Below are 24580 nucleotides of genomic sequence, written 5' to 3'. Positions count from 1 at the left end.
CGCAGCCACCAGTGGAAAATTTCCACCCCAGACCTGGGGATTGAGGGGCAGTGAAAGTTCAAAAGCATTTGTTCTCCTGAAAACCTGAGTCGGTCTCTCCCGTCAGTGCAGCCACATCCCAGGGCTTGGCAATGGTGCTGGTGCGTGTTCGTGGTTCTCCTGTCTCGGTTCTGGCGAGGCAGGAACGTGTTTGTTTGACAGGAGGGGACCCAGGAAGATTTCTTTTCCTCTCCTCTGGGCTTTCCCAGTATTTGGCTACTCGGGGCTTTTGTCACAGAGCTGAAAATCTGGAAGTGTGCTTTACCCACGGGAGCACACATGGGTGGGGGGGGATGCTCAGCAGGTGGTTGCAGATGAATTGAGTTCTCTGAGCCCTGAGAACTCAGACCTGGAGTCCCGCACGCTGCACGTGCATCCTGTGAGCATGCACGAGTGTTTTAAGACAAGGGCTTGAGCAGTGTGCTCAGGGTGATGGAGATGTCTGCTGCCCACTGGCGAGTTAGAGCACGGGTATTGGCTTTGAGGGAGCAGCTCCTATCATTGGGCACTTTGGGGATGGGGAGCTGCTCCGGGCTGTGCTGGAGGACCTTCCGCTTGGACAAGAAATCACTGTATGCGACGAAGAGTAGCTCTCACTGAACCTACTTCAGAGCTCTTCCTGTGGCCCTGAGCTGGGGGCAGCAACAAGTTGGGTTTGGCTCAGCTGCTCTTCCCATCGGTTTTAAGTGCTGTGACCTGTTTTTATCTGACACGTTTCTCATTAACTCTTTGTCAAAGCACCAGGAAGCCTGCTTAATTGCAGGCAGAGTGCTGAATTTATGAGTTCATCTAGGCTTCATGTCTACACATTGACAGAGGTGTTTCTCTGGATGAAGTCTTTTTCTCTTCATTTTGCGGCAAGAATGGACTTTCTGTTTCAGTTCCTTCTGAAAGTCATAAATTGCAGCGGTCCCTCCCTTCCCTTTATTTAAAAGAAACACAACAAAACTTCATGGCAACAGTTTATTGCTCTAAATCAGCTTGTGGGTCATTAAAGCAAAAAGTGGGGAGGGGGAAGGGAAAAATCTCCCTCTAACTCCTGCCAAATAAAATGCGAACATCAGCCAAACTGTCAGAGGCAGATCCTGCAACTATGGGATGAGAAGGTTTATTACACTTTCGGCTTCTGGGGAGGGATGTTATAGCAACAGGACACTGGGTCACTGATGGCAAACTCATGGTTGCTCCGTTTCTTCATGCACACTAGGAATCCATTAAGCTAACTGACGACAGATCCCTCGGCATTCCAGTCCTACGGCACACCTCTGCGGAGGCCAAATGTTGGACGCTGCCCATTAAAACGTGAAAGAAACAACCCAACAGAGAGCCCACAAATTAGAGGAGCAGGAAACCTCAAATGATGTGCAAAAAAAATTGTAAACGGGCAGGAGAATTTTTCCATAACTTTTGCTTCATAACTCAGCATTTCTGCTGTTAATAAATCATGAAACAGAGCCTTTGCGAGATCAATGAGCCTTTTGGATCCCGAGCCTGCCTGCTGCTGAGCAGACAGCAGATGAAGCTGCAAAGTGAGTCCTGGAACATGACAGCGATTTCCTTTTGGCTGGGTGGAGATGAGTCTGAGCCGCAGCCACAGGCAGCGTTCAGGGCTTTGCTCCAAGCCGTTTGTCTGCTGTGGCCAGTTCAAAGCCCCGTAACCCGAAGGAGCTTGGAGGTGTGTTTGTTTTAACCAGGTAGAGTGAAGAGGAGGAGGATGGGGAGCTGGGAGCAGGGAAAAGATGGGATTACGTGGAGAGAGAGCAGCGCCTCGGCAAGGCAAAGTCATGGCGCTGGAACTGGCAGGGAAGAGGAGAGTATTTGGATGAACTGTTGGATTTGAAGACAGAAGTGATGGGAGGTGCTTTGGGGTAATAAATACAAGTATATCCTGGAGTCACCATCTGCAGCAGAGGAAAAAAAAGATGAACTTTGGGTTTTGGCCTATTCAATGGAAAAAAAAGCACAGAAATCCGTGCTTGGGCGGGTGGGATAAAATGGAAGGCTGATCAGAGGGAGAGGAGGCGAAGGAAGTGCTCCCACAATCATTAACTTTATGGGAATGCCCACAGGCTGCGATCCAGATGAAAGCTTGCTTTTCCAGCCCGTCTGCAAGTGCACATGTCTGCCCAGACCAAATGGAGTTTAACTTGGGGAAGGGAGGCAAAACGTGTCTTGCACCAAGCCACCGGTCATCTTCAGAGCATCAGTTACCTCTCAGTGATGGTCACGTCTAAGCATTAAGAAGTGGTGCATTTGCATCCCAAAAGCGAGCCTTCAGACAGAAAATCTCTTCTGCTGCTGACCATGACTTGTAAAGAGTTGGTTTGAAGAATTTCAGCAGAGGAAATTTCCGATTCCCTTTTGACCTGAACTGGAAGAAGATGTGGTGAAAGGCTTCGGTGTGTTTCTCCGGAGTGTTTTAAGGTGGAAGAAGAGGGGCTTTGACTGTTACTCTGCGTGTGCAGGTCTGACGGAGGCAGCAGTGCGTACTGCAGGTGGTAGTTCATGATTACTACTGGATTTCTCAGTGTTTTCTGAATTGTGACATAACTTTCATACAGAGCAGCAGAAAAGAGCGTGAGGGTGCGAACTCGGTGTGTAGCTGCAGGTGTCAGCCACAGGGAGCTGGGCTCGCTCAGCACTGGTCCTGCAGCACATCAGATGCTCAGCATGACACAGACCGTATCTCACCATGTCCACTTTGACACTGTTAGACACATACTGAAGCATCCCAGTGAGCTAACATGTAAGGTGTTTGCCAGCCGTGGAGTTATCACCTGTGTGCCTGTGTTCAGCTGCAGGGGAAAGGCACATACTGTGCGTTTGCAAATCCTGATATTTGAATGGAATAATAGTCCTTTAAAGGCAGGATTCCTAAGACACAGCCTGTGTTCTTGTAGGTAATGCCTTGCTTTTGGTTTTGTACCAGTGATAAATTGCAAGTATCCAATGAATTTCTTCCTGGGGAAACAGTCGGACTTGATGATCTTAAAGGGCTTTTCCAACCTAGTTGCTTCTATGATTCTATGAATACCTGACTGCCAGGAACTGAACAGCTAGTAGTTTAACCTGCACTTACCTTTGTTTTCTCCTGGATCGTTGGCACACAGGAAAGAGGCTATTATTAATCAGGCAGATAGTGTTCCTTGGAAATTAGAAAGCTAGATAAACCTACACTTAGAAGGGTTTACAACAAGCAAAAGCCATTCTGAACAGCTTTGCTAATCATCTGTCCACATCATTCCATGCTGATGTGGTTGATCTTTACTCACTCCTGATGAATGTTTCTTGCGCAGAACTTGTGAGTGAGTGAAGCTGCCACGCAGGGACACAGTGGAGGTCAGAGGCAGGTCTTTGGTGTGTGTAAAAGGCAGCACACCTCAAATGCAGAGTTGGGGATGAGTTTCTGCTTCTGGTGCAGCAGAATCCCAGGTCTCTGCTCTGTAGTGCGGGAGGGGTGGCAATGCAAAGGAAGGGATGGCACTCAAGGGACACACCTACGAGGCTGAGAACTTGGTCCCGTTTGTCTTGACTCCCTCTGCAGCAGCTTAATTACAGCTTTCAGCCCATTGCAACTGCAAAGGGAAAATGTGTTAGTGAAAATCCTAGGAAATACCCTAGTTAAAAATAATGCCTTTTACTAATGCATGGAATGGGGTAGGAGAACTCACATAATTGCTTCACTGTGTCCAGCTGGAAAGTGATAACTTGCTGCTGTTTAACAGCTGTGTTGCTGGTGATGCTTTGTCCACTCTCTTCTCCCTCCATACCATTTATTATGTTTTCCAGCTGTTCCAGTTTCCTTATTGATCAGGAACAGTGATACGTGAAGCTCCGCTCAGGGATGCTGCTGGCCCTTGGTTCCTGATGCCTTGTTCTATTTGTGGGTGTCTGTGTGAAAAACAGGGGTTTAGGTTCTCAGGGTTCCATCCAACCTCTTTCTTTCTCATTTTGACCTGTCAGGTTTCGCACCCCTGCTTGGGTTTTACAGCTCCACGCAGATCAAACCACAGATTTTCAGGTGATTTGTAGCTAGGACGGGACCTCCTGAAGTGTGGAGCCTGGTGCAGGGCCCTGCAAAGCCCTGGGTGAAATTGAGCTGAATTCTGGCTTTGCCCTGAGCTATCTGAGTGTCTTCAACCAAACAATTCTAGACTGTGACAGAGAGCATCTGTAAGATACAGCTGTGGAATGAAATGGACTGTTGGTGTAGTCCTGGGGTTTGCTGTGTTGTATTCCCAGGGTGACTTAGTTTCACTGATTGCTGCTGTTTAAATCACTGGTACTGGGAGGTCACCGGGCTGCTGCTTATTCAGAGCATTAAAGCTAGATGCTATTTGCCCAAACTGCTTGGCTTGGACAAGTTACACACTGATGACTTGAGCCGGTGTGGGCACTAGACTTGAGAGTTTGTGTCTGAAACAACTGTAACCCTGAGCCTGTTCCTCATGGACAATTCTGATGCATTTCCTTGGGGGTTCTGCTAACCAGGAGCTTCAGATTATGACTAAAGAGCTGATTTGAGCCTGGTCACGTGTCTCCATTGATGATATATCATCCAGCTTTCTCCTTTCTATTTCCTGTTTGGAAACCTACACCGCAAATAATTCTCCTTTCATTCTTCTGTCTGTAGCTGTCACTTGCTGTCAGATGTCCCATGTGTTTCTTCTCCTGTTCCCCTGCAGGTTGCCGATGACCTGGGCAATGAGAAGTTCTGTGTTGATGCTAGCCCGAGTGGAGCTGGGAACTGGCTGAAGTACATCCGGGGGGCCTGCTCCTGTGAGGAGCAGAATCTGGCCGTGTGTCACATCAACGACCAGGTAGGATGATTGAGCCGTGACTGTTCTGGAATGTCCTGTTCATCCCAAGTTGTCTCTCACACCACTGCTGCACAAAACCAAGTCTCACCGCCTTCTCTCCTGGTGTTAGTTGGTGGTTCCTTCTGGTATTGAAATTGAGAATAATTCTTCTGGATTGTGAAGCTTCAAAGGATAAAGGTGGCTGTGAGAGTATTTGGTTGTCGTGAAAACTAAGAGAGTAAGATATAGATAGAAATATGCCAAACAGCCCATAAGCATGGGTGTCTGAGAGCTGATGTGTGCTTTCATCAGACTCAGTGGATTCACAAGTAGCCAAGGCGCCTTTTGGATACAGCCCCTTGTAGCCACACTCTTAGACACTCCAAATAAAGCGTCTAGATTGCAAACCTGAGTTCTTCATCCTGGTTCTAAGAAACACTGGACAGTGAATACTGAAGGGAAAGCGGTGGATGTTTTCAGAGCCCCTGCCGTTAGACCTAGTTGAAGGGTACGAAATGTTTTACTCTTCTTTACTTTTTATTTAGCTGATAACAGTCAAGTTCCATACTAATAGGGATTGGGGGTGTTACAGATCATCTTCCTGCAGGTACCTCCGAGTGTGAGCAGTTTGTTCTTCACTGCGGGCCAGGGCATTGAGCTTGGTCTCTCACAGACGTGTGTGCTCCTGGCCGGGGCTGGTCTGTGCTTTAGAAATGAATCCCCTCGTTTTCCCTGTGGGATATATTTAGAAAATGGAATTTGTGTCGACTTCATAATTTCTTGTGCACAGACCCCAGGTAGGGTTTGTGCAAGGGGAGATTCTGCAGGGTGCTGCTGTACTGAGCATCCTGGAGATGCGCGAGGCAGCTCTCGGAAGGTTTCAGCCTGATTTTGTTTCACGTTGCTTTCAAGGGTACATTTTTCCTTTCCAAAAGAGGGACTCAAAACCCTTCCTGCTGAGTGGGCATGCGGGGGTTTGGGGGCTGTTTGTGAGTATCTGAAGAACAGATTCTGCAATAAAAGATTATCCACTAAATAAGGAATCAGCGTTAAGAGAAGAGCCAGGAGGAGCTTTTAATCAAAACCATTTGCTTTGCAGGAAGAAAAATAACATTTTTACATGGGGAGATGGCCCTTTGTGCCTCCCCAGACCACATTCTGTTCTCCTTTACACTCCTGTAACTTGGGAACATTCCTAGGAATGTCCAGGGAATTTCCCTGGATTTTTAGTCAAGTCGCTGACAGCAGAATCTGGACCTCTGAGTGGGTTTGATTTTTTCGTTCCAATTTACAGGTTAAACCACATGTAGAGAGCGATGAGCTGAGACATTTCAGGAACTGCTTCTCAGTTGTGAAAGCAGTTTTCAGATGTAAACTAACAGGAGCCACTGTTCTTTATATCTGTTCTTACTCGGTAGGTATTTGGAAAGAGCAAAAGATCCCTGACTGACTGAGATACTTGTGTTTCTAAAGGGGGACGGGGAAGGAATGCTAGGAGAATGCTGGGGTTCGCTTGCTGCAGCTGGAAGGTGATTCATGACTTTCATTTTATTTTCTGGTGTTGCTACTGCTGCCTTCACGGGGCAACTGCTGCAGCAGTTCAGTTGTTCTTACTCAGGAGGCTGTAATAGTAAGCAGGGTCTATGTAATAAGTGCAGTACCATTGAGGTTCAGGAGGATGCTGGTGCTTTTGTGTGTCATACAGTGGAAAAAAGAAGGGTGAGCAGGGGCTGCAGTGATGGGAACATCGGGCTGGTGTTTAATAAGCCAAGCTTGTATCTGTGTGTGTAATGAAGATAGTTTATAAGTATTTTGTGCTTCTCAATACATAAATACTGGGTGACTGCTCAGGATTCCTACGTATGCGATACAATGCCTTAAGAAGAGGAAATCAAAAGCAATGTGGCTTAGTTGAAACAAAGGGAAGGCGACTGCAAAGGAGGGAAAAACCAGCTGAACAAAAGCAGAATGTGCAGCCCCATCCCAGGGCCACGCGAGGCCAAACTTGTCCCTGTTCTGTCCTCTGCAGCAGCAGTGAGCACTGATCTCTGTGTGTCAGTGCCGGGGTGCTGCTGGAGTTCACTGTCTGCAGGATGAGAACGTAAAGCAACTGCTCTTGAGCTCATTGGGGTTGTCCGTCCGTCCTTCCCTCCTGCTGCACTTGGTGGGGCTGTGTTTTGATCTCAGGACACGCTGCAGTTGTTTGCTCCGGTCTCTAATGCTCTTTATTCCCGCAAGCACAAACGTGGTGCCACGGGGAAGCAGAGATAAATGGGAGACGTAACTCAGGCGGCAGGTAAACAGAGCTGGTTCTGATGAAGGATGCCTAAATAATGAGGTAATGCCGGGCTCTCACCCCACATGTTTCATCTCCATCTCTTGCCCTGACCCTGCAGACACCCCACAGCCCCCAGCTTCTGCTCAGGGATGTGCAGCTTCGGTTCGGCTGCGAGAGCAGCCTCGGCGTGGGGCCGTGAGCCGCGGCTCTGCGCTAGCGCTGCTGCTGTAATCGCACCCACTGCTTGCTGAGCGCTGCAAACTGTTGCAGCCACAGCCAGGTTGCTGCTGCACCAGTTTGCATCCACAGGCACAGCACAAACCCCGGTATCGAGCCCAGATGGGAAGAGGATTCCTCTGGGTATTTTTACTTTCCATTTTCCCTTCTTTCTTAGCACCCCGTGCCCTGGGAGAGCACTGCCCAAACCCCTCTTGGATTTTTAACTCTTTTGTGTCAAATAAACACGACTTAATATTAGGAAAGGTGCCCCTCTTGTTGGGACAAATAAGACGTGATAATGCGTGGTGTTTTTGTATGAACGTCGGTGATTTATGCATGTAAATGTTCTGATGGAGTAGGAAATGTGATGGGGTTTGGTGCACAACAAGTAACAAAAGGCAAAGGAAACGCGGCAGCACTTGTAATGAGTTCAGACCATCGGTAGCACGATGGCAAGATGAAGTTAATTATTATAATGAAATGTTTGATGAAATTAATGTGACTCCAGCAGAACCCAGCTTTTCCCTAATGATTAACGAGGCTTGCTCCGTGTCTCTGGAAGGGCTGCAACAGACACGGGCTCCTGCACAAGGAGGTACTTTGTTCTGGGAGGCGGAGGGGCTCGCCGTGGCTCCTGCTTGCAATCCCGGAGGATTTTTTTCCAGTGTAAAAGTTGAGAATGGATCGAGGAGCTGGGTGAACCCCTCAGACCGTGGCTGGGCTCTGCTGGCCTGGTTGGGGATCACCACCTGAACGAGAAGTGGCTGTTAGTGCCTATGTTGAGCTCTTTTTCCTCCTTGCTAGCTGCAAGTGGTGGCACAAGGGTGAGTTGTTTTCCCGAGTCAAGCCCTAAACTCTGTGCTCATTCCTAGTCTGTCTTTCGGTTTTGGTTTTGTTTTGCCGTTAAACTCGGTGTGATTTGGTCCTGGGAAAAGCTTTTCTTGTTGAATGAGCGGGCGGGAAGGAGAGTTGAAGTGCGAGTGAAAAGAATAATGGGAAAAGGGAGAGTTTTGTGCCACTTGGATAGTTCAGTTTTGTGCCACTTGGATAGTTCGCAGCGAACTGATGGATCCGATCCGTGCCTCACAGAGGAGTGTGGTCTCAGAGCTATGTTCACCTCCTCACATCTGGGCTTGAGCATGGATCTGCCGGTCAGTTGTGTATGGCACTGCTCAGCTGAGCATCTCAGTGTGCTGTACAGTGAGAAGCCCTTCCGCGCTCGGCTCCTTCAGCTGCCCAAGCCCACATTCCCTGCTCGTACATCTCCTAGAGGGCATGCGGGACACGGGCGGGCGTCTGTTCAGTGGGGGGGTTGGTTACAGACCGGTACAAAGTGCTGACAGTTCTGCCCAGGGTTGTGCGAGGGCAGGGATGGCGTTGGGGGGTTAAGTCACGAGCAGTGATTTCGTCTCTCATCTTAAGCATTTGGCCTCCAGACCCTGCGTCAGGGCTTTCCTGGCCTGCCCGGGGGGGCCGGTTCGTGCGGCAGAGCTCGTGTGGCAGTGACCGTGCGGGCGGCGCGGCGGGGAGCGGAGACCAGCGCCGGGAGCGCCCGTGCGGAGCGCGCCGTCCGCGGACCGTGCTTAGAAGTAGGGCCCGGGGGAGCGGGTTTGGTGCCGGCTGTCGCGACATCGGCCCCGTCGGCGGGCGGAGCCTGCCCCCTGCTGGGGCGGGCGGGGGCCGCGCCGGGCCGGGCTCGGTGCTCGGGTCCCGGCTGCCCGGGGCCGCCTGCGCGGCGGCGGCAGCGAGCGTGGCTGGGTCTGTACCGGGCTGGAGCGCGGGGCGGGCGGCGGCCGTCACCGCCGCGTCGGGGCGCGGGGCCGCGGGCGGGGCGCAGGGGGGCCGCTGCCGCCGCCCTGGCCGGGGCCGCGGACGCGCGGGGGGCACGGAGGGGCTCGGCGGCGCTGTTGCCGGTAAAGGAGGAGCCGGAGCGAAGGGTGACTGAGGGGGGGCCGTGCCGGGCAAGCCGGGGCCGGTGTCCTGCACGCGGAGTTCAGGCGTCGCTGTTCGAGCCTGGCCGTGAGTAACCGTCGCCGGCAGTGTTGTTGCTGGAAGAGGACGGGGCCCAGCGTGCGCCCGAAGTTGGGAGAACGTACGGAATGCGCTGAGCCCCTTGGATTTCACGGAGCTCCGATCCTCCCCCTTGCCGGTCTCCCAAACCCCCGTCCTGCTCCCGACGTCCTTCAGCTGCTGCTTGTTGCAGCGTTGGATGCAGGGGATTTCCTTCTCCTTGTAATACTTTTTAAGTGATGCGTCCTTGGAGTCTGAGAGTTCTTGCTGGTTCTGGAAGCCTGTCTGAGCCCAAGTGTCCTTTAAGCCCTGTCCTGCCCATATTAAACAGCCAGTGCGTGGTTCCCATTCTTGGTTTTACGTCATGTAACAAGGGAGATAGGGCCAGGAGCAGTGTGGAGCTTGGTACCTTCCAGAAGGGCCAGGTTCTGTGCTCAGGTGGAGCTCTGAATGGGGTAACTGCTCACCTGGAGAGCAGTTCAGGACTTGGCTTTAGGGCTCAGACACTCAGGCTCTAAATGAGAGTAACCTGCAACATGATTCTGTGGGCATACACTAATTCAGGTCTCTAATCATGGGGCCAGAGAAGCATCAATTCCATCTGTTTAATCTTCTCTCTAACAAATACACTGAGCTTACAGGAGGTAGGGAAAACAATGGGAAGATGTGTGATTTGAAGGAGAGGGGCTGTTACCCTAAATACAACGTTATTGTCCAAGCTGCATGAACCACTGACACACAGAGAGCGAGATTAAGGCAGGGGAAAAGAGCTCTGAGCAGCAGTTGTCACAGAACTCTGCAGGCTGAGGAAGTTGGGGCTGTTCAGCCTGGAGAAGAGAAGGCTGCGTGGGGACCTCATAGCAGCCTTCCAGTACCTGAAGGGGGCCTATAGGGATGCTGGGGAGGGACTCTTTGTCAGGGACTGTAGTGACAGGACAAGGGGTAACGGGTTCAAACTGAAACAGGGGAAGTTTAGATTGGATCTAAGGAGGAAATTCTTTCCTGTGAGGGTGGTGAGGCACTGGAATGGGTTGCCCAGGGAGGTTGTGAGTGCTCCATCACTGGCAGTGTTCAAGGCCAGGTTGGACGAAGCCTTGGGTGGGATGGTTTAGTGTGAGGTGTCCCTGCCCATGGCAGGGGGGTTGGAACTGGATGATCTTGAGGTCCTTTCCAGCCCTAACTGTTCTATGATTCTATGATTCTAACTCAAGTGACAGCCTCCCCGATCAGCTGGGATGATTTGCGTTATGGGTTAAAATGTGAAATGCAAGTCTTTGCACCTTTAACGTGTCTCTCAATTTCTGTTTCTGATTCCCAGATCTATTATAAAGTTATTAAAGAAATTGAGCCAGGCGAAGAGCTCTTGGTGTATTTGAAGGAAGGTGGTTATTCACTTGGGAACATGGCGCCCAGCATGGAAGGTAAGGCCTCCTTTTGCCAGACAGGACTTTCTGCACCTCTCACCGGCACACCTGGAATGTTGGGATCCTCACTCAGTGCTGAACTGGGACAAAGCCCTGCTCCAGGACCTGCCCCTCCAGTCACTGTTAATGTGTTGTGCTCAATTTCACTCTCAAAGATAGCCAGTTCTATTAACCTCAAGGCATACACCAGATTAATTTGCTGCTTCTCTTTGTGGAACACTGTGATTTGGAATATGACTGGAGGTGCCTTTTGCATCCCCAGTGTCCCCATATGTCTTTGGGTGTAATGAAAATGGTTCAAACCATCCCAATGGAATACTGGTCTCTAGTGCTTCAGATTACGTGGAAAAGGGGGAACTGGGCAGAGGATGGAAGACTCATTGCTAGAGAATTATTATTGCCAGAATACAGACAACTCTGAAACCCTGAAAGCGAGTGTTTTTCTCAACAATGAAGAGATGATGAGGGTGTATGACTTGTCTTCCATTCATTCCTCGACTGCAGAGCCTGTTGCAGGCTTCACGTTATTATTTATGGCTAATTTCTATCCACACATTCTCTACCGGCTGTTTTTAAACCGTGAGTTGGAAACGCTGTTCTACGTAATGAATCACTGCAATTTCACTCGTCTCACCTGGGCATCCCGCAGTACATCTGTGTTCCTTCACCTCTATCTCAGTATAATTTTCAGACTCACATTTGTGGTGGAACTCTGTAAGAGTGTAAGCTATTAGCTGCAATATCCCTGCAGAGGTGGGTGGTTTGAGGGTTGGTGCTGCTGAACGCTCTGTTGCTGAAGGTCCAGGGCTGGAGCGATGTCAAGTTTGGGATTCTTTTTTTAGCCTTCTTCCTCCCTAAGTTAATCATTTTCTTGGGCCCAACATACCGAGATGAGTAATTTCTGTTTCCAGTGAGGGAGAGACCTTTGCTTTGATATCAGGGAGAAACCAGCAGGAAAACCCACCACTGTTTTGCATTTCAGTTTCTAATGAGCTTTTATTTGAAAGAGCAGAAAGTGCTCCTTGTTTTCCACCGTTGTCCCTGTGTAACATCTATCTGTGTCTTCCTGGCAGTGCCTAGTGCTTTTGCTGCATAATTGCTTTCAAACCTAATAGGCCAACATTAAATATTTGACTTCTTACCACGTTCTGCTTTGAGCCTGTGCTATCTCCCCGCTGCCTCCCTCGCACCCCCATCTCCAGCCTGAATTAACACGAAAGAAAATGCAAAATTGCTCAGCACAAAGATAATTATCATAAAAATCTTTTCTCCAAACCCCAGCCAAACACAGCAGACCCCTTATCACTGCAGGAATTTTGAGTAGGGCACTTGAACTCCTTTGAGATTCAAGTCTGGTAGATTAGCATGTAGATGCCACATAATTGTGTTCCCCTTGGTTTCTCTGAAAGCTATTAGGCACTGATTTATTTTTCTGCTACATTCCTGCTTTGTCCTGAGTGTTACTGATGGAGCTCCAGATAGGCGCCCAGAACCCGGGATTTGACAAACAAGACGTGGGGAGCAGGCAGCAATTTTTGTGTAACTGGATTTTCCTTTTCTTTGTATCCCCTTCCCCCTGTAAGGTGCCCGAGTCGGAACCTGCTTTTGAAGGGCGCTGTTGTCATTTGCGGTGCTTAAGGGAAGAAGGAAACTTCGACGAGAACTTGTTTTGAAGGGCTCTATTTTTATTTTTGGTGCTTAAAGAAGGAAAAAAAAGCCCCTCAGTAAACCTGAACTCTGCAGACCGTGTCTGATGCAGGGACACACAATCCATTGCAGGACTCCTGAGCTGAGTCCTGGGCCTCCTTCCTTCCTTCAGTTTTGTTTTTGCAGGGTGATGGTCTGGCCCTTAGTGTGCAGGTCAGTTCCGTTCCCTGCAGCACTATTTATTGAGGTCTGATCTCCACTATTCTAAAGTTCAGAAGTGGGAATGCCAGGGGAATGGGTGTTGGGCATTGATGTGATATAATCAGCCGCTCTACCAGCCAGTCAGTTCTTCCTCTGCTTAACCTGAGCACCAAAATAGCGTTTGCAACAGGAATGACACGTGGCTACAAGGCTTTCAGTGGTATTTTTGTCTGTTCTCTAATTCTTCTCAGTAAAACATTCTTTTTCCAAGCCCAAATTTTCTGAAACACGTGAATTTCTTTCCCTATCATCCATCTTCTCCATCTATGAAGATGCTGGTTTTTGGGGGGATGGAAGAGGAACGCTGTAGCTCAAGCACAAGCCTGCACAGAATACACAGGGTTTCTCAGTTTAGTGACACACAAGAGCTGTAAAATCTGTGTAGCTCTGAAAGCAGGCAAGTGCAAAAGCGCTGTGACAGTTATTACTGAGGCTGTCAGTGTATTTGTCGACTCTGTAATCTGATAGAAAGGACCAAAATACATTATTCTCGTTGATAACAACAGGTTGTATGCTCTGGGAGGGGATGCTTGTGAGTCCATCTGCAGCCAGGTATGCAGTAAATTCTGCTCAGTGGCTGCTTTTCCAAACTCAAAGTGGATTTGTGGTTCCTAGAGGATAGTTTGGGTAAAGGAAGATCCAGTTAATCCTGTAGATCTCAGACTGAAGTAGGAAGTGAGGAGGTGATCCTGCCCCTCTACTCTGTTCTTGTGAGACCTCACCTGGAGCATTGTGTGCAGTTCTGGTGTCCTCAACATAAAATGGACATGGAACTGCTGGAACAAGTCCAGAGGAGGCCACAAGGATGATCAGGGACTGGAGCACCTCCCGTATGAAGACAGGCTGAGAAGTTGGGGCTGTTCAGCCTGCAGAAGAGAAGCTGCGTGGGGACCTCAGAGCAGCCTTCCAGTGTCTGAAGGGGGCCTATAGGGATGCTGGGGAGGGACTCTTCATCAGGGACTGCAGTGACAGGACAAGGGGTAACGGGTTCAAACTGAAACAGGGGAAGTTTAGATTGGATCTAAGGAGGAAATTCTTTCCTGTGAGGGTGGTGAGGCACTGGAATGGGTTGCCCAGGGAGGTTGTGAGTGCTCCATCCCTGGCGGTGTTCAAGGCCAGGCTGGATGAAGCCTTGTGTGGGATGGTTTAGTGTGAGGTGTCCCTGCCCATGGCAGGGGGGTTGGAAGTGGATCATCTTGAGGTCCTTTCCAACCCGAACTATTCTATGATTCTAAGTGTTGAGTGCAGATCTGCAGGAGGTATCTTGATGTGTTTTCTGGGGAGTCAAAACAAAAAGGGGAAAAAATCCCTGTTTCCTCCATTCCAAGTTTGCAGGTCTGGGGAATTGCCAGTTGGAGCTGGAGAGATGCTGGGAGTTTCATAGGAGCTTCTCAAGAAGCAGTTCCCAGGCTGGGGGGCTTTTGGTTGCCCCTGCAGAAAAGCTTCTTGTGTTGGGGCATCGCTGTGTTAGGAAGGAGCAAAGAGGGGAAACAGCCGGTTTGTGGGTGAATTCGGAGGCAGGCAGACCCCGCGCCAGGGCAGCTCCACGTTAGCTGGAGTCAGTGAGGGATTTATCCTCTTCCTCCACGGTTCAGTGGCTGCATGAGTCAGATGAACTTCTGTCCCACGTACCAAAAGCGAGGTCATGGCTATTGGTGCCAGCAACACTGTGAGGGCAGCCTGACGTCTGAGGCTCTGAAACCCCAACGCTGTAGCAGAGAAGCACTTGTTCTGGAGCTGATGTGCTTCACTGATGATGAGGAGTGATGCAGAAGGAGATCGCTGCCTCAGCCCATGCGGTTCATGTGCTCCAGCACTTGGTGCTGTCAGGCTTCTCTCTTCTTACCCTAAATATGGATGTATGGAGGGAGAAGAGGTACCTAAATGCACTGAACTCAGCCCTCACCCCTCCCATGCTGCTCTCAAAGTGGGGATGATTTGGGTTCATAAACACATGCAGATGAAATGTTACATTCTGCCAGGTAACTCTGCATGCTCTGTGCTGCTGTTATAAGTAAAATGCAGTAACAAGACGTACCATGATACTACACATCCTTTTTCTTCTTTTTCCTCATGAAAAAGTAGTTGGGATTATTTTAATGATAGGTTACACACAGTGTCTCGGTGCTGCTGGGTAGTTCTTTATATCTTAATTTCCAGGTTTCCTGCCCCAGGGACAATAAACCACATGAGATGCATATTGGTGTACTGCTCTACAAAGTGCCAGTAAACAGTTTCTCTAAGGCGTAGAGCAGAGCCTGACCCACTTCGTTGTGAGGCTGCTGATAGCAATTTCAGAGTATACGATCTGTCAAAACGAGTTGAAATGGGTAAGGTGTGGGTATGTTCTTCCCTTAGGTCTTGTTTTTTTAGTCAAGATCCTTTCCCACCCCTACAGGAAAATGTGGACCTGATGGATTTTATTCCTTTTACATCCCTCTCTTCTGCAGGTCAGGAAATCCCAAAGCACCTCTGCATTGTATTCATTCCCTGTGTAAACGGGGTGTAGTGGCAGCAGACCCGCACCTGGATGAAGAGCCAGGCTCTGCTGCTTGGGTCGTGGTGCTCTTTCCTCCTTCAGCTGTGTGTGACTGCTCCCAGCTCGTGGGCATGTCGCTGCTTTCCGTGTAGGTGTGGACCACTTTGGGTTTCATCTGCCTACGTAGCTCCGCTGTGGCAGCTGAAGGGATCTGGTCTGAGTCACCACAGCAGCACGTCGCAGGCTCCCCGGCGTGCAGGGGCACAGGGTGAAAACCACAGGGTCTGAGCAAGCTGTGTCGAGAGAAGCAGCGAAGGGAAAGCAGTGCCCACATGCAGGTGGGAAGCGCCTGGCTCCGGGCGATGCTGCCTTGTGCTGTGGCAGCCTTTTAACAGAATTAACCCTGATTTATATATAAAACACAATTTCAGGCCTTAAAGCACAGCGTGAGTGGTTGCGATTGTGCAGAACTGGGCAAACCAAGGGTTTCCTGAAAGGTTGTAGGCTTTGAAAACGGCTCCAGGCAGAGATCGGCCCCATCACCCACTTGCCCGCAGAGCAGCAGCGATGGATCAGATCCATCACAGCGCTGGCTTTTGGCTGCATCCCTGAGAATCTTTCCACTCTTCCCTTGAGCTCATGCATTTTACCACAGGCTTTTCTTTCGGAAGTCATCAGGAAAAGGGAACAACACTTGGTACGAAGGAAGCAGAGCTCGGGGTGCAGAGGAAGAGGGTGAGGAGGGCAGGGCACTGAGGCAGGTCACTGGGAAGCTGCTGTTCCAGGCTGGAGGAACCTGGAGTTATCCCCACTCCCTCGCAGAGATTGTTCTCCTGGAAAATTTACAGCTCCGAGCCGCTTGTTTGGCTTGGCACTGTGGTCAGGATGCTGCCTTGTAAACTTAATAATAGCTGCCCTCTTTTTAATTTGTTTGACCTTGACTGCAGTAATTTATTACGTGCATTACATCTTTCTCTTTTTTATTTTAAGACAAAAAAAGGCAAAACAGCAAAGCATTAAAGCATTTGGCTGCCTTTGCTTTCCTCCTTGGAGCTCTGCTTTGGAGCTCCTCTGGTTCGATGGCTCACTGTGCTCTGCAGTTGTGCCGGCTGAGTCAAAGCGATAACACTAGAAAGACATTGTCTTGGAAAGGAGCTTCCCCAGGTCTGTGCTGGGGCAATTTTCTTCTCCGGTATCTCTCTACAGGAGCAGGGTTTGTTCCTTTTTTCCCCTGGTGGGCACTCCTGAGGAAAAGCTTGCTCCTATTTCCCAAAAACCTCATTGCAAACAAGCACGGTACTCCAGAACTGCCCTTGCTTTCGGTGTATCTACTAGTTCTTGTAGGTCTCAATGTCTCAGCAGAGGCCAGGACACAAAGAACACGACATCTCTCCTGGTTAGATGATTGATGTTTTTCTCTTAATGCTCAAAGTGGGAGCATTGTGCTGGCCCAGCCTGCCTGGCTTTCTCTCCCCTCTCACTTGCAGACCTCTCTGTTTGATAGATCCTCACAGGGTATTACCTTCTCTTCACAAGCTCAGTGTCGGGTGCAATAATGAGACTTGCTTGAACTTCCTGACGCTCAAGTCAAAAGCCTTTTGTGTGTGTGTTGCAGAAGAGCACTCGTTCCGCTGCGAGGACTGCGATGAACTGTTCCAGTCCAAGCTCGACCTGCGACGCCACAAGAAGTACGCCTGCAGCGCCGTCAGCTCCCTCTACGAGAGCCTGAGTGATGAGATCAAGCAGGAAGGTCTCGGCGATGGACAGGTCTATGAGTGCAAAGACTGCGAGAGGATGTTCCCCAATAAATACAGGTACCACACAGCTGCCAGACCCTCCCCAGCCTGCGCCTTTCGGTGCCTCCTGTGCTGTCCATCTGGTGATGGGAAATGCAGGACAAGGTGAGAGCTGGGTGGCTCAGACCTTTCCATTCTCCATAGGGTTACGGAATGTTGGTTTTAGGATCCTTCAGTGTCATTCGCTATTGGACAGCACTGTATTTGCCCTTGGTTTCATCAGCTGTGATGCTTTTCATTACTCTTGGCAGAAGCATCCACAGATCATTGGCACTGTAAAGCTTCAAGGGTTGTTCTCTGAATTCCCATTGTCAGGGCTGTGACAGGTTGAGAGACCCCGTTAGCATCTGTGCAGCTCCCATGTGAGCTGGTTCTGAGGGGTAACATGTTCTGCCAATATTTGTGTGAGCACTTCTTTTATATCTAATTCTGGTCATTTGAGATCAGTGGGTATAAAGAGCTGTTATTACACTGAGAGCTCTTCACGTGGTGATGACTCCTCTGCAGAAGCAATTAAAAACTCCTATTCCAATCAAATTTTCAGTGGTTTTTTGATAAAGAAAAGGTTCATGTAAAGATTTTATATTCACCAAGTGTTCTTGCAATAGAAATGTGAAAAGAGAGAAGATGGGATGTTCCCCAGCTCGTTTTATTTGCAGTAATTATTCAGTTATTGTTCTAAGACAACTCTAAACAAGATGGAATTAATTTCGAAAAGGAAGAGTTCTTTTGCCCAATAAGCTTTAATTGAACTTGTGCCTCCTCCAAGCATAATGTGATAGTGATCGCATACAGCTTTAAAGCAGGGATCTTTGAGATTTCTGATCCGTTTCCAACCTGAGACTCAAATGGTTGAATAGTAGGAGCCAGTTTTAAGAACTTGAGGGGGGGTTTAATCCTTTTAGGCTTGTGTGTATTTGCATTTTAAGGCTTTAACCCCTGAGCTGTGTTTTCAAGGTTTTCCTCCCAGCGTAAGGGCTCGAGTTTGCTCTGTTACCGGGGCTGAAGTTCTCACTTACTTCAGTTGAGTTCTTAAATGAACAAACACCACAAGCAGCAAGAGTTGTTGTGAGAACTGGCAATCCTTATGTCATAAAAAGAGCTTTAAGCCAGTATAAGGCCTGTTTCATTTCAGTTACAGATATAAAAAGGTGATGTTCACTGGCATCAGGCATTTTGAGCTTAATTACGTTGTTCCTCTCAGATCTTTTATCTAGGTAAGTGAAGGGAAAAAATCTCTTTTAAAACAGTAGAGAAAGGTGAAACGCAAAGAACATTCCAGTGGTTTATCTGTCCTGAACAGAGCTCGGCTCTTGGCTGCGTTGTGGGCACTGTAAAGGTAGTAACAGATACTGCCTGCCAGCGATACCTGTGCAGTGGGTCTGTTGGCACGGTTGGATGTCTTTATTCCTCACCTCATGTTTCTACCTTGGCCACTTTCAGTCAGACACCAGGAGGCTGCAATTCCCTTCATTATTTTTACCTGATGAGAAAAGGAAACTGCCTTTAAATGTTTTAAATATTCATGATTTTAGTAGAAATTCTCATTCTTTGGCCTCTCTGACAGTGATAGAAACTTTCCCCTCTTCAGCTTCCAGCACTCTGGAGCTTTTATGTTCCTTTAGGAAAGACCCTTTTGAAATGGATGTGTCTCCTCTTTGTGCCATCTGTGTGCTTCCTGGCTCCCCTTGGCTTGGAGTAGACCCAAAACTGGGTCCGTTTTGCAGGGGTTAAGAGGAGCAGAAAAGCTGTAAATCCCTTTTCTCCTTTAGTGGGTACTTACCCCTGTGAGTGAAGGTGTTCACAGTTGTCTGGTGAAGCTTCTTCTGGGTGTTCAAATGATGAGGCTGAGCTCAGGCCCCCGTTGCCCTTGATTTTCTTGGCGAGAGCCCTTTTCAAGCTATTGCCAGTTGCACTCAGGTGATCGGGGATGCTCCGAGTTCCTAGCCACAGACCTGTACCCTTGGAAAACGTTAGGAAATGTTTGGGTTGGGATTTTCTTAAGCAAGTAATAGAAGGTTCATATTGGTTTTGACAGGGGAAGGATAGAGTGAGCACCAGCACCATCAGCCTGACGGATTTAGTGGAGCTGGGAGAGAGTGTGCGCATCTATCCCTCCCCATCAATCCCGCTGCATTTTATGTGCTCAGAAAGCCACTAAAACACTGAATATATCCAGTCTGTGTTCCTAGATGGCCTTATAATTTTTCAGAAGTTAATACAGATCAAATCAAGAGTGCCACTGGGGAACTGAAATTGAGCATTTAGCAGCTGACTAAATAAATAAATGTTTTGCTAATCCCAGTAGGTACTTGCCTCTAAACAGCATATTAGTTTGTCCATATTTGCTCTAAATAAACTCATAAATCACAGTTAGCAGGAGCGTATTTTTGTGTATGTATATGAAAGGTATAGATTTCTTTGTATGGGTGAAAAAATCTGTAGCGTTAAGAACATAATTTCTTTAGCAAAATGAATATTGCTTCTTTAAAACGAGTGGATTGGCAGTTTAGAAGGGGCATGTTCATGAATATTGACTATGTCGTTTGGAGGAAGAGGAGGTCCTTCAAGGGAGTAGCAGCAGGCTGGTGGCTGCTTAGATTTGTATGCAGAGCTGCAGTCCCACCAAGCCCACTTGTGATGGAGCCAGCTTCTACATGGTTGCCCCTGAGTGCCAGAAAATGCCCTCAGGGCACAAAGATGTCCATGCAATCGGTCTTTACACTGGGAATTTCAGAGGACCAATGTCATGCCCATTCTGCTCCACCTTAGGGAGGTCCCACTGGGGATGCCAGTCCAAAGATGCTATCCAAAGAGGGTCAGAACAGTGCGTTCCTGAGGACAGGACAAGGCTAATTCCTGGGTTTCCATATCCCTCAGGCTCCATGGCTAACCTGCTGTGAGGTTGTCCTTCATTTAATGAAGAGTGGCAGGATTTTCCAGTAGTGCTTAGTTTAATGTTCCTATAAAAAAATACAGCCGTGCTTTAAAGTTCCATAGGAATGGTTTCCTATCGATCTTTGGGGATTCCAGGCAGGAGCAGATTTCGCAGCAGTTTGTCCTCCATCCAAACTCGCAGTAAGGACGAGCACTTGTAACTCCTGTTAAACTGTGGGGAAGGATGTGGATTCTCATGCTTGGTTTCTCAGGGCTGGCCTGGGAGCTGTGGGATGGCTCAGTATGTTTTACATCACTTGGTCTGTTCTGGTCACTTGGTATGTTTTACATCACTTGGTTTTCAATGCAGTGGACCCCAGGGCTCTCTGTGTGCCCTGGTACCACCAGCAGGGTGTCACACTGGGTCTGGGGCTCGGTGAGTACCACGGACCAATCCATGGGGATGGTACTTTGGAATCGGAGCAGCCCTGTGTTCCTCTGCAGGGCCATCCCTGCCGTGGCCCCGCGCCAGCAGCCGCTCCGGTTTGCCATCATCCTCCAGGTTCGGGAGAAGCTGCCAGTTGGCAGAGGTTGGAATTGCCGAGTTAAGTAATCAAAGATGTCTGACGTTTAGAAGTGAAATGTGTTTGCACCTTATCATGTTTCTCTCCAACGTTAAGTTGCTGTGTTCTGGGAAGCTGTGGGCTTTGTGCCCACCAGAACGGCAACGTGATAGTCTCAGCAGCAACAGCTAATATCTTGTCTTTCCCTGAGGGGATGCCGTAGCAGCCTTGGTCACAAAGTGCTCATTTTTCCCTTCAGGAACCTGCAGGGTCAGGTCTGGTTTTACCTTCCTTTTCCCCCTTGTAAATGGACTCGGGTATTTAATAAGAAATACCATAAAACACAGCGACATTCTGAGGCAGAATAGGGCAGCTTCCATCTGTGAAATGAATGCCAGGAAAACAAAGGAGAGGCTATTCGTGTGTCACTGCCCCTCTCATGGTCCATGTGCTGCTCCACTCCTTTTCACAAAGGTTGGCTCTGGAATCCCCCCCATACCCCATGTGTCTGCACTGGTTTCTCTATCATCATCTATGTTGGGTTCAGATCCCCCTGATATGGGGCAGGAGGCCTGTAGCAGTGTCCAACTTCCATGTGTGTCCAGTCCATGCCTGCCATTGAGGTCAGCCTGTCTCTTCCTTCTGTAGCCTGGAGCAGCACATGGTAATCCACACCGAGGAGAGGGAGTACAAGTGCGACCAGTGTCCCAAGGCTTTCAACTGGAAATCCAACCTGATTCGGCACCAAATGTCTCACGACAGTGGGAAACGGTTTGAATGTGAAAACTGTGTTAAGGTACGGTGCAGAACGTGGTGATGGGGGCAGCTCTGCCTGGGCGAGGGCGCTGGGACCAGGGGAAAGGGGTCTGGAGGACGGGTGACACATTTGGGCATGGTTTGGTGGCCTGGCATGGTGGGTGATGCAGGGTGAGTGGTGAACCCGGCCAGCATCTCTGTTGGGATGTGGTGCTCAGTCTTGCCATGAGCAGCTCCCCTCGGCCTTTTCCCGGGTATCAGAGTGTCTGCAGGGATGGGGGTGAGCTCTGTGCAGGGCTGGGGGTGAGCACAGCACACGTCAGAGGGTGAATGGGCAGCTCGGCACGGCTCAGGTTCCTCACCGTTTGCAGCGGGAGGTGAATTCCCTGCGCACCTCGCGCCAGGATCCGTGGTGACGAGCCCCAAAATGCAGCCAGGCTGGCACACAGACGCTCCTCTCCCCATGCTTTGGCTCCCTCCTCTCACAGCCTTTCCTCTTGCAGGTATTCACCGACCCCAGCAACCTCCAGCGGCACATCCGCTCCCAGCACGTCGGCGCGCGGGCTCACGCCTGCCCGGACTGCGGCAAGACCTTCGCCACCTCGTCTGGCCTCAAACAGCACAAGCACATTCACAGCACTGTCAAACCTTTCATATGTAAGTTGTCACGGCCATCACAGAGCTCTGCCTTGGGCTGTAATTGCACGTATCCTGCGGGGCCCCCCAGTACTCGCTGTCCCTCTGTGAGCAGCCGCGGTAATTTCATAGGTCAGAGCGCAAGATGAAATTCCGCAGTGATTTCCCCCCCCCCCTTCTCTTTTTCTCCCTGTTTTTTCAGCAAACACTGGTGGCAGTTTCTGACTTTTTGACAAGTTAAAAGCTGGGTCTCGCAGCGGTCCTGGCGATGCCATTTTCTCGTATCTTTTTCTTTCTCTCCTCTTTTTTTTTTGGCCTTAATCATTCCTGAATGCTCGTGTCGATGACATAAATAAAGAGCTGACACAGCCGGATCGAAATGTTGTTCAGGGGTGCCTCAAAGGATTTGGAATAGTCACAGGGACAGCGAGGTGTTCTTTAAAAAGAGGGCTTTTTTCCCCTTCCTTATTTACTGCATCTTTCATCTGGATAATGCTTGAAAGCCAAATAAATAGCAGATTAACGGTGTCCTTAGCGCTCTCTTTCAGGGGTTGTTTCCAATAGGGCATTTTCCCTTGGGAGCCATCCGTCTCCTTCCCCGTCGTTCTCAGGCTTGTGTATTTTTTTAATTGACACAGCACCTATTGGATTTTGAGAACTGTGCAGAAAGGCGGATCGTGTCACAACAAAGCCAGAGAAACTTTAGGGACCACTTCCTGACACTCTTCCAGCGCTGAACGGGATCTGGGTTTGATTCCAGGCTTTGATGTTTCAGTAGGGAAGCCACTGAACCCACTTCTGCCTTTTTTTCCCCGTTGGTATAATGGGAACAGTATGCAAGGGTATCCTGGGAGAGTCGTTTCATTAGTGTGCTCTGAGATAATCAGATGGGTGTCAGTGGAGGAAGAAAAAATACTCTTATTGCTCATTTTGATGCAATCTTTCACTTGCTGACGGGCACATGAAAGAGATAATTTGAATCTCACAGCATTGCTGCAGCGAGATGAATGATTTCTTCTCATAATCTCCTCACTCTCACCTCATAAGAATTAAGGAGTTGTCAGTCTAAATCAGTGTGTAAAACAACCGGAGACTGATTCAGCCTAGTTCAGATGTGCCAGGTGGAGTCACATGCGTGAGTATGGAATCCATTAGCAGCTTCAGGATTCGCTGGGCAGTTGTTCCTTCCCATTCAGTAGAAGAAAAGGGCTTTTTTGGGGGGGGTTGTTTGGTTTTTGATGATACTGTATTTGGCTTTAAAAAGAACCCCAAACCTGTAATTTTATAGCTGCAGAACACAGGACAGCAAGAGAGGACATTACTAAATCATTGTAGAATCAGAGACTTAACAAAATGTTCCAGTTTTCCCTATTTTACAGTGATGGTGTGAGCTCTCACAGCCATAGCACTTTTCTTCAGGGAATTCTGTGCAGTGTTGGCTGTATTTAGGAACTCTTCCTGGGGTGGAAAATGGAAGAGAGGACCCCAGTTCCCTTGGAAGACTTTGCATTTGTTATCCTTGGTCTTCTTACTAAGTTTTGCCATGTGGGAGCAGCGTAACTTCTATTTGGTAGTATTGCAGATACACTGACAATAACACAAACACCACCACCACCGTGTTGAGCCAGTGCAAACTGTTGCAAGTGCTCACAGTTGTGATACAATCTGCTTAAACAGATTAGCCACTTATTATCTGTGTCTGTGTGTGTCTTCTGAACCACGGTTTAGCGTCCGTCGGCACGTGGCAAGGGAGGTGGTTAAACTTGGAAAGGGGGAATTTTATCTGGGAAGAGCAAATACACAAACATCTTTAAAAGAAATCCTAAATGTGAATCCTAAAGATGGAGAAAAAGAGATATAGGGAAAGTCGTGCCTGTGTGTAGCTGTCAGTAATAGTGGGGAGGGAGGAAAAGAAAGGGGAAAGAAGGAAGGAGGAAGGAAGGACCACCTCATCATGGAGCTGGAGGATGAGTTGTCGGGAGAACTGGCATTTGGGCCTTTGCCTGCCCAGCTCCCAGCAATGCACTCTCCCTCTCTTTGTCTCAGTTCCCACATTTACAGAATGGTGATAGCAGCAGTTCCCTGGTGAAGGAAGTGTGTTAATTCACTAAGAAGCAGGATTTATTCCTATGCTGAAGGAGGCATCACATAATAAAAAGTTACAGCGGCTTGATGTAGAGAACAGTTTGGGTGGGAGTTTTTTCTTCCTTTGCCCTCGTCCTTCCACACCAGGCGAGCCTGCAGGTGAAAGGGGTCATAAACATTCACATTTTGAAAGCTTGGTATTTGCAGGTCGTTAAAGAGAGCGCTGATGTTGCCTTAACTCAGCACTGCCAGGGTGTCCCAGTAACTCAGTGAGTACAAGATCTCACCCTGCTTCTCACTGAACTGAGGCCTGGCTGGCAAAGTATTTATAGAACATCCCTGCGGAGTGGTTACTTACTCTTAATGGCATTAAAGAAAGGGTAGGTTTGATTAAATGTGGCAAAGTCATTCCCCCTTCAGCCTTCAGTGCTTCCTGCCATGCCAGGACTACAGGGAAAGCGACTAGCTCATGGAAATAGATATTATTATAATGCGTTATTACCTTTATTGAAACTCCCCACTCAGATTTCTATAGAGTTCTTTCTGGAGAGATCCTCTGGGAAGGTGGTTTGTCCAGAGGGAATGGTGGTGGTAGCTCTGGGCTGGCAGGTGGGTGAGGGCTGGGGGTTGGATGCAGCGTTGCTTTTGCATCCTGGTCCAGGCTTCCTGGGGCTGCCTCTTTACCTGTAACAAATATCACAGCCCAGTGAG

The 24580-nt window shown here is 49.0% G+C and overlaps 1 protein-coding gene across 9 annotated transcripts in view; it reads left to right on the top strand.

The window, feature by feature from the left end:
* Positions 1-24580, top strand: part of PRDM16 (PR/SET domain 16) — a 277207-nt gene that overhangs the window by 225419 nt on the left and 27208 nt on the right. For all 9 annotated transcript variants that reach the window (XM_065696208.1, XM_065696206.1, XM_065696205.1 and 6 more), the window contains 5 exons: positions 4725-4859; positions 10664-10766; positions 16772-16970; positions 21041-21188; positions 21652-21805. In XM_065696208.1, the coding sequence (XP_065552280.1) occupies positions 4725-4859; positions 10664-10766; positions 16772-16970; positions 21041-21188; positions 21652-21805 (739 nt within the window). The remainder of the gene's footprint in view (positions 1-4724; positions 4860-10663; positions 10767-16771; positions 16971-21040; positions 21189-21651; positions 21806-24580) is intronic.

The sequence above is a fragment of the Lathamus discolor genome, chromosome 16, assembly GCF_037157495.1.
Source record: "Lathamus discolor isolate bLatDis1 chromosome 16, bLatDis1.hap1, whole genome shotgun sequence".
NCBI classification, from domain to species: domain Eukaryota; kingdom Metazoa; phylum Chordata; class Aves; order Psittaciformes; family Psittacidae; genus Lathamus; species Lathamus discolor.
This window is presented reverse-complemented; position numbering and strand designations above follow the sequence as displayed.